General features: G+C 34.7%; 1 protein-coding gene across 1 annotated transcript; it reads left to right on the top strand.

Annotated features, from left to right (window-relative positions):
* The first annotated feature begins 7,445 nt into the window (after window positions 1-7,445).
* On the top strand, window positions 7,446-7,866 carry LOC112693703. Its single transcript, XM_025568893.1, has one exon. It carries the CDS (start codon window positions 7,465-7,467, stop codon window positions 7,864-7,866), a length of 402 nt encoding a protein of 133 aa, XP_025424678.1. The 5' UTR covers window positions 7,446-7,464.
* Window positions 7,867-10,084: the final 2,218 nt, after the last annotated feature.

Raw genomic sequence — 10,084 nt, 5'->3', positions numbered from 1 at the left:
AGTTCTACCGGACTACCAGTTTGGTTTTCGTTCTTCGCATTCGACGACCCATCAACTGCATAGGGTAGTAGATGCAATATCTTTCTCTCTGGAAAAAAAATTATTTTGTACAGCAGCTTAGACATATCACAAGCTTTTGATAGAGTCTGGCACGATGGTCTCCTGCATAAAATAAAAACATTTCTTCCTTCACCCTTCTATCTTCTAATCAAATCATATCTAACTGAACGTACCTTCCAAATACGATACGGGTCTGACACGTCAAGTATTGGCAGTATAAGTGCTGGGGTTCCACAGGGCGGCATTTTATCCCCCATTCTCTACAATATATTCGCAGCAGATCAACCAATCACACCAAATACATCAGTAGCAGATTATGCCGATGATAAAGTAATTATATCTATGAATGACAACCCATGCATAGCCTTCGCAAACCTTCAAACTCACCTAGACCTTATGGAGAATTGGTATACCAAATGGAGATTTAAATTAAACCATAGCAAGTCTATACACACCACCTTTCCGCTTATACTAGCTCTTACCCCTGAGGTAACTCTGTACGGTGCTCCAATTCCATCCTCTCCTTCAGTTAAATACCTTGGTCTTACATTAGATAAAAGATTAACTTGGGCCCACCATATTAGAGCAAAAAGACTTTCACTGAACAACCGCTTTAGTATCCTCAAACCTCTAGTCTCTAATAAACACACCTCCCTTCATGTCAAACTCCTCATCAACAAAACACTATTGAAACCAATCTGGACGTACGGGATACAGCTATGGGGAAGTGCAAAAAAGACAAATTTAAATAAAATTCAATGTTTTCAAAACATTGCGCTAAGAAAATTAATAAATGCTCCCCCATACATATCTAACCATACTCTCCATACAGACCTAAAATTAAAAACTATCCACGAGGAAGCCAAACACTCTTACAAAAGATTCCACAACCGTCTTTCCTCCCACTCAAACCCTTTAATTAAAAACCTTTCCTCCCTCTCAATCCCCGGCAGTCCTCCTAGACGATTAAAACGTGAATGGTGTAGAGACCTGTTACAAATTTTAATATAGAAAAAAAAAAAAAAAATAAAATAACTTATAAAATATATATAATTCATTTACATTTTTCATATAAACTATCAACATTTAAGTGTCATCATTGGGTGGCTTCTTTATTCACTTTTTGTATATTGTATACTCATGTTATCTGTACCCCTTATCATATATGCTTATTGTGTCGTTTGATATAGATTGTATATTACGTATTAAAATAAAAAAAAAAAAAAAAAAAAGTTCGGTACGCATAAATTCGATGAATTCAGTTCCGTGTGATCCTCGTAAATCCAAATTTAATTCTCCGCCAACGATCATGGGTAAATCGTGATTATTATACTTTTTGAGCACCTCGAACATTCCTTTTAATTTAGGGCTGTATGCCATTAGATTTAAAACGAAAAATGCTTTAATTCTTTTGCTTTAATTATTTGGAGAGATGTAAACTGACACAAGTACAGTTCGTTTACAATTGATCGTCGTCTCGATCGAACAAATGTCACCGATATCGTCATGGAGATGTCGCAATTCGCTTCACGTTCTTATTTTCTCGATTAAATTTGAACAAATTGTACTCGATCGATTGTACTCCATCGGAAGAACTCATATTCTTATTTTCGCATATAGCAACACCACCCGAACGAATCGTATTTCGTTTGAAACGCGAAAGCGTGCGAAAACCTGGTATTTCGACAGGTTGATCATTTTTGATCCATGTTTCGGAAATGGAAAGTAATTTACAGCGTGGAAGTACAAAATCTGTAGTTATATCAAGCGAGTGAGCGTTTAAAGATTGCGCATTGAACGTGCAAAGCGAAAGCGAGGTAAAATCTGACTCCAAAGAACGATCGAGAAAATCGCGGCATGTGTCTTCTATTGTTTTTAAACGATGGCATTCGAGACGAGCAAACTCATTCCTTAATTCTCGATTCACTTTTCCACGATGGTGGTAAAACACGTGGTCATCATCGCGATTCGTTAGGTATAACCCGTTTAGTGAGGTGGCGCGAAAGAGGGCGACGTAAACAAGCTGTTGTTCGTGACTTTTACTGTACTCGTAAACGATAGTATCATACGTACCTCCCTGCGATTTGTGGATCGTAATTGCACAGGCTTCAACGAGTGGAAACTGTGTGCGTTTGCAAGTAATGATTTTACTCGTTGTATGCAGATTGCAAGTACGCTGCGATATTGGTGTCCATGAATGATCGAGGTCCGGATTGGCGAGTAAATGTGCCTGGGCTTTTACACGTAGTAAACGACCTATCTTCGAATCATCGAAATAGAGCCATAGTCGTTTGATCGCACTCGTTTCAGCATTGCGGTCGATGTAGCGTAAAGTGCCGATAGCTCCCTTGACGAGACCATCGAGTACGTCTACATTCGTGGTAACCATGTACGGTTTACAATACAATGTCCAAATTTGACTCAAACACTTTACGCGATTCCATAATGAACGCTTCGTGTTCGTCATAAAGAGTTCGATAGCGATTTCTGTCTAGTACATCGATCTCTTCATTGTGGAAGGGTACGTGAAGAAGGACCATTTCTCGCTTGTACTCGTCCGCTTCTGCGAGCTGGTAATTTCGATACCGCAATATTTTCGGTATCGCTCGGCGTTTGTAGTTCTTCTTTCGATCTTGATAGAAATGAGCCATAAACTGCGCAAGTGATATTGTCTCCATCGTTGGCCGACGAGATTCGTACTTTTCTAGAACATTCTCTATCCAAATATCTGTTGATTCTGTTCCCAGTTCCTCGTCTTCCATTTTTTTCTTTGATTTGCGAACGCGCTGACGTTCACGCGGCCACGTCGTTGGAACATACTCGACTTTACGACTGCACTCACTCATATGCAGGTTTAGTAAGTACCGCGTGGCCTCTTGCGAGGAAATTTCTACCGCGTTCAACATTTTCAACCCGACTTCGGTCAATATAGCGCTATAATCTTTGTCGGGATATTCGTCTCGTAGTTTGATTAGTTCACGTTGCAAATTACTCATTCCACGGTTTGTTTTGTTCACATACTCAACAACATACGTGGTACACGAGTACTCTTCCAGAATAAACTGTATATCACAATTTGATCGCAGAATTTTCGTGACCCATGGGTTGAAATTGTTAATCCATCGTTGCGCAATCAATCGCTTTACAAATATCTTGGGACGAGTGATGCCGGCGCGCAAGATATCGAGATAGTAGTCGTTATTATCGATGCCATGGTGTAAGAGAAAAGTGTCTAGCGAATCAAATTCTTCGAATTCGAGCGAGCGGTGCATATCGGCGTACTTTTGTCACAATCGTTCGCGACGACCGTCGTCCTTTGTGATCGGCAGAAGCACCACCGTACGTTCCATTGGCCAGAATGGGGCTCCGAAACGACAACGTTTGTTCTGTTCGTCTTTGGCACGTTTGTAACAAGTAAACGTATGCTTGTGCCTCTGAAATTTCTCTTGTTCGATACGATCAGGATCAATGCTAATTAACGAGTCGATCAAGGATATAGACAGTTTCATATTTTCGTCGACGGTTTCTTTGGGATCAGCGGAGAGCCAAAGTAAAATGTGTGCATGCAGACTACCACGATGTTGGAAATCTACGCGCTTGAAATATTGGACGACATGGTAGCGACCGAATGGAGAATACACTTTCGACTTAAGAATATACATTATTGTGTCGACGAGTTTATCAAAGTATAAACAGCAAGTTACCGGGTCCTCATTGACGAGCGTCGTCCGCAAATCAGTGCTCATTGAAGTGGCTGGATCGCCTTCACCGGCCCATTCCTTTCCCACTTCCAATTTATGAAGTATTCGCAAAAGATCAGACCAACTGTACTCACTCGCGCTTAAAGTGAGGAAAATCGTGGGCTTTCCGAGCTGTCGAATCATCGCAAACACGTCTTTTTTTTCTAGCCATCCAATATTGCACGCTATTAGGAATCGATTTTAAGAACGCCAGATTACACTCGATCATACTGTCCATAAACTGCTTATCTTCGATATTTTTGCGAGTCAGCTTCTTTAAGTTATCGCTATTCTTAAAAGTGCAAAAAATGCTTTCCGTCAATCGCATTCGCATCACTTTCATTGCCATATAGAGAACGTGTTCGGGCTTGACTCCGCGGCGATCGGAACGACGGATCTCGCTAGTAGCCATCATATATAGTGTAACGCCGTCAATCGTAAATTTACGTGGTTCACCTAGGTAAATGGACGGGAACGAGAGCTCTTCGGCATGCTCGTCGAACAGAAGCGAAAGATGATATTTGTTCATCCCAGGTGCAAGCTCAAGATACTTATCCTCACTTCACATCAACGTTTGCTGCTTCGAGAGTAAGAGATTGTTAACGTGCTCCGGGTTTTCGGAAATGGGTTCGATCATAAGTTCGCCAGACGCATCAGCTTCTGCCTCAGGAATGGGTGCCAAAACGGGTGAATTATCATACTCGTGGTACAAAAACTCGTTGATACGAATTCCAAGGTACAATGGTTAAGTGACAAGAAATCGGAGCCACCTTTTTACTACCGACTTTTTCACGTATCCCGTCAAGTAGGTCGATTTATGAATTAAATGTCGTTTAATGTGAACATCGAACGCAAGATCGTCATCCAGTTGGCGAGGCAGTTCCGATACCATCGAGTTAACATCCACTGGAATGTTGATTCCAAATGTAGGTCATTACATGTCACCTAACCTCTAATTACTTTATGTTTTTGCCCCCCCCCCTGATTCAATTCTTAGCTACGCCCTTGGGTATAGAATATGTATAGAAAATCTATAGATAATTATTTTTATTTATATTCGTAGAATATACCGAGTACGGTGCGGGCCGCGAGATAATAAAATCCTCCACTCGTCATAGTGCAGACGGCAAACGCTGTTTTGATTGAAGTATAAACTATATTTTTATAGTAAATATAAAAATAGTAATTACTCATTAGTAATTAATAATTTTTTATTCGATTATTTTTATAATAATCGAGTTACTCGATACATTCATATAATCGAGTTACACGATTATTTTTTCTCGATTGTTCACATCACTAATGACACATTTAGTCCCGGACTTTCAGCCGCCCGCCTAACACGTAAATAATTTTTGCTGTAGACTGTGGAGTGATAGTGATAGTGTACCAAGTGTATGAACGTGTACAATTTTTATTAAAATACATTTTTTAACTGCAACACTTAATTGGTATTAATTTTGTTGAATTATCACGTTAATAATTATTGAATATGTCAGAGCAAAAACGTATACGGTTATCAGGAGCTGCATATGGAAAACAAAAATTAAAACGTGATGAAGAAATTAAAAAAAAAACTGGTTCCTTTGAAAAATATTGGAAAAAAAATAATGAAGTTTTAAATAATCCAGAAACACATTCTAAAATTATTTTAGAAGAATCAAATACCTTATAAGTTACCGACAATGAAATAAACACAACTTTGGAAGAATCAAATATCTTAGAAGTTACTGACAATGAAATAAACACAACTTTGGAAGAAAATACGAGTATTAAATATAATGAAAATGAAAATAACATATCTGACCCCGGGACATGGCCAGCGATTTTTTCAGATTTATTACGACTTCAATTAGTAAAAACAGGTCCCACTAAACCAAATAAAGATTTCAAATATCCTAGAGATGCGTTAAATCGACGGTTTCCAATTTCAATTTTAAGTAAAGCATTAAAAAATGGTGAAGTTATAGAACATACGTGATTAATTTATTCTGTTAAAAATGATGAAGTTATAGAACGTACGTGATTAATTTATTCTGTTAAAAATGATGTTGTGTACTGTTTTTGTTGTAAAATATTTAGTAGTGAAAATTATGCATTGACTAAATTTGGCTGTAATGATTGGAAAAACGTACTCAATATAGTTAAAGAACATGAAACAAGCAAAATACATTTTAATTCTTTAAAAAAATGAATGGAACTGTCTGCTAGATTAAATAGCAATCAAACCATAGATCCTGCCCATCAACGTGTATTAAATAATGAAACTCGGCATTGGCAAAATGTACTTGAGCGTTTAATGGCAATCATTGAATTTCTTGGTAAACAATGTTTACCTCTTCGAGGTACAAACGATATTCTTTACGAAAACAATAATGGCAATTTTCTCGGACTAGTACAGCTGCTGGCAAAATTTGATAGTGTTTTATCAGAACATGTTCGCAGAATTCAAAATAAGGAGATTCATAATCATTATCTAGGTAAGGGGATTCAAAATGAAATTATACATTTACTTTCTCGAGCAATTAAAAATAAAATACTTGAAAAGTTAAAAAATACTAAATTATACAATAATTGTACTCCCGATAAAAGTAGAGTATAACAAATATCAAGAACTATACGGTTTGATGATATTAATTAAGATACAAAAAAAGTAGATATTTGTGAACATTTTCTTGGATTTATTCCGGTTGATATTACCACAGGTCAGGAACTTACAAATGCAATATTGTCAGAATTAAAAATAAATAAAATTCCAATACAGGATATGCGAGGGCAAGGTTATGATAATGGCTCAAACATGAAAGGTCGTAATTCTGGTGTACAAAAAAAAATTTTAGATATAAATAGTCGTGCTTTTTTTGTACCATGCCATGCTCATACACTAAATTTAGTTGTAAATGATACTGCTAAATCATCAACTGGAGCAAGCAAATTTTTTATTCAAATTCAAGCTATATTTGTATTTTTAAGTGGTTCTATTCGTCGATGGGCTATTTTAAAAAAACATATAACACAATTAACTTTGAAGCCATTAAGTGAAACTAGATGGGAGAGTAGAATAGATGCAATTAAACCATTCAGATATAAAACAGGTGAAATATTTTATTCATTATACGAAATAAGTCAGGATATATCTTTTGATCAAATTACACGATTAGAAGCTGAATCTTAAGCTAAAAAAATAAAAAATTTTAACTTTATGTGTTGCGTTATAATTTGGCACTCAATTTTAAATCAAATAAATCTAGCGAGAAAAGTGTTACAGAAAGTAATATTAGATATATCTGGCGCAGAAAATATTTTATCTGAAACTATTAATTTTTTAAAAAAAATTCGATGTGATGAGAGTTTTGATAAATTTTTAAAAGATGCTGAAACCATAGCTCTTGAATTGGATATTGAGGCTTCTTTTACGCAACAAACTTATATACGCCCACGAAAAAAAAAACCGTGTTCTTTTCTTATGAACAACCAGATGAACCCATAATTAATTTAAAAACTAAATTTTAAAGTTGAATTATACTTTTATATATTAGACGTAGCTCTCAATTCTTTTGAAGAAATATTTGAACAATTACATAACCACTGCGATAACTTTAAATTTTTGTATGATATAAGTAGTCTAAAAAGTATAACGAAAGATAACATTGTGAAAAATTGTATGGATCTTCAATTGCTACTCTCAGAAAATGAAAATGTTAGTAATTCAGATATTGATGCCATAGAAATGACAGATGAGTTAGTAGCAATATCCGAGTTATTAAAACCCAACAGTACTCCGTTAGAAGTGTTACAGTTTATTGTAAATAATAAAAATTTTGTACCAAATGTAGCTGTAGCACTTCGAATTATTTTAATTATGCCTGTGTCGGTTGCATCTGGCGAACGGAGCTTTTCAAAATTAAAAATAATTAAAAACTATTTAAGGTCTTCTATGAATCAAGAAAGATTAAGTGATCTTGCTACAATTTCTATTGAAAAAGAAGTAATGGAAAATATGGAATTTAAAAGTTTACTGCTTGATTTTGCCCAAGAAAAGGCTCGCAAAATTAATTTTATTTAATATATTTTTTAATGTTAAATTAAATACATATTTTTATTAATTTATTTCATACCCAACATTTATTTTAATTTTATTATTATTATTTTATATTTTGTAAAGAAAACTTAAGTCAGTCAAAACATTTTATTTTGTTTAAATAAACAATGTTTCATAAATAAAAATGAATGTCCTTATTTTATTCAACCTCTTCCTCTCCAAAAAATTAACTATTGCATAGGGCAGCGTAAATTAGATTTGCCTAGGGCGGCAAAAAACCTTCGGCCTGCTTTGGGGCCTGGCATAAAAATGTTTTATTTTATTATACAATTAAACTAGTGGATTCATTTATGAGGAGATGGAAACTGGGACATTTGCCAGTTTAGTCTTCAATTTATAGTTGGCACACTTAAAAAATATTAGAAAACTTCAAGAGGCTAATTTTGTTAATAAATATTAATTTTGGGTCAGCTGACCTCCTGAACCTTTCCTAAATCCACCTCTGGGCCAAAAGCAACCACGCTAACATGAAAAATCGCAGTACTTATTTCCCTGAATTCAATTAAACTAAGGTTATTCTTGTTGACGTGATTTAATAGAACTAGGTTTAACCGCTATAGTTTATATACATTTTTGTCTCTAGATCAGAATCAAACAAATATACTTTGAAAAATTGAGATAAGTGTTGTTAACGGTCACATACACGAACACAATGATAATTCGTTAATTACATAAATTTATATTTTATACATACATATGTATGTTTGTTCGGCTTTAACTAATAGTCTACCCATCGAATTTTGATGATTTTTTTTTCAATATTCTCATGACTCCAAAAGTGCTATAGGTAGCGCCGTATTTGGGAATTTGACACCAGTGGCAACAATAAAAAACGCCTCATTATACCAAATTTCTGCGGGTTGAAAAAAATTTTTCTGAAGAACAGTGGCGCACACAGGATTTTTTTTCGGAGGGGGGTCAAGGTAAAAATATAACACATTTTACAATTAACAAAATCAAGCAAATCCTTAATATATTTTGACTTAAATAATAGCATTGATAATAGAATAGACTATTCTATAATCAATGATACTAGGTATTTAATACTAGCTCTTCATATTTCAAACTTGTAAAATTTGTAAATTTTGACCTAGATATCGGAGAAAATTTCGGGGGGGGGTTACAACCCCTTATCCCCTCTGCGTGCGCCACTGCTGAAGAACAATTCATTGCTGGTGTACACAAAAACATTCGAAGTGCGATGTCAACATAAGAATAGATTGTAAATCTTTAGAACTATCAACAGTACTCGACCGTTACCGAGTGTGTGTGTGCCGTGACGCCGTGATTGGCGATATATATATTTTTTTGAGATACACTTTTTATTTTGTAAAGAAGTTACACTTCAAAAATATTAGATCATTAAATATTGAAAATATAAAAAAATTATCCGCCCTCTTATATTCATCCAGCCGGGGAAACAGCACCCTGTAGCTCCCCCCTTAATTACGGCCCTGGGTATAGGCTATGTTTCGTTAAATTTTGTAATATATTTATTAACTTTTTAATAAATTTTCATGTATATAATTGCACGGCGTATTTCGGATGTTCCCGTGACCGAACACGATAGTACCTACATATACTAGAAACTTCTAGAAGAGATAAATAAATAGCAGCAATAATGCTGCTATTTTTAAACATTCATGCGGTAGCTTATGCATATTAGCATCAATTATAAATACAGTATTTATATACTTTTGCAATAAATAATGAAAATATTAAATTTCTTACAATCAATTTTGAATAAAAGTTATCAGATTAATGATATTGTTACGTTCAAGATTATATATAGAAATAATCTATAGAATTTGGGGAATATTATAATAAAAATGGAAAATTCCATGACGTTACAACCATGGTAGCCTAATCACCAAACATAATTTCGTTGCGCTCGTAAATGTAGGTACGTGTATTGAACTTTTTTCTACTTATGTCAGTTGTGTTTCATTTCTAATTTATTTATGTTACAAATATTGGCAATTTTTAATAGTTAAGTACTTGTGCTTTATAAAATTAAAATTGTTGTGTTAATAATACCTACATCTACTTACTTTTATGCTAATTTTTTATCGACGTTTTAATTGTCTATTTAAAACGAGGCAAGTATATTTAATAAGGAATCCGTGTCTTATATTTCATAGTACTCAAAAAGTAAATAATAATATTAAGTTTTTTCTAATAG

This window comes from Sipha flava, unplaced genomic scaffold (genome assembly GCF_003268045.1).
Source record: "Sipha flava isolate LNK unplaced genomic scaffold, YSA_version1 89_pilon_pilon, whole genome shotgun sequence".
NCBI classification, from domain to species: Eukaryota; Metazoa; Arthropoda; class Insecta; order Hemiptera; family Aphididae; genus Sipha; species Sipha flava.
The sequence above is the reverse complement of the archived record's forward strand: the minus strand, read 5'-3'. Positions and strand labels throughout refer to the sequence as shown.

Excerpts from the sequence above, each read along its gene's own strand:
- LOC112693703 (XM_025568893.1), top strand. The coding sequence starts at position 7,465 with ATGGATCTTCAATTGCTACTCTCAGAAAATGAAAATGTTAGTAATTCA.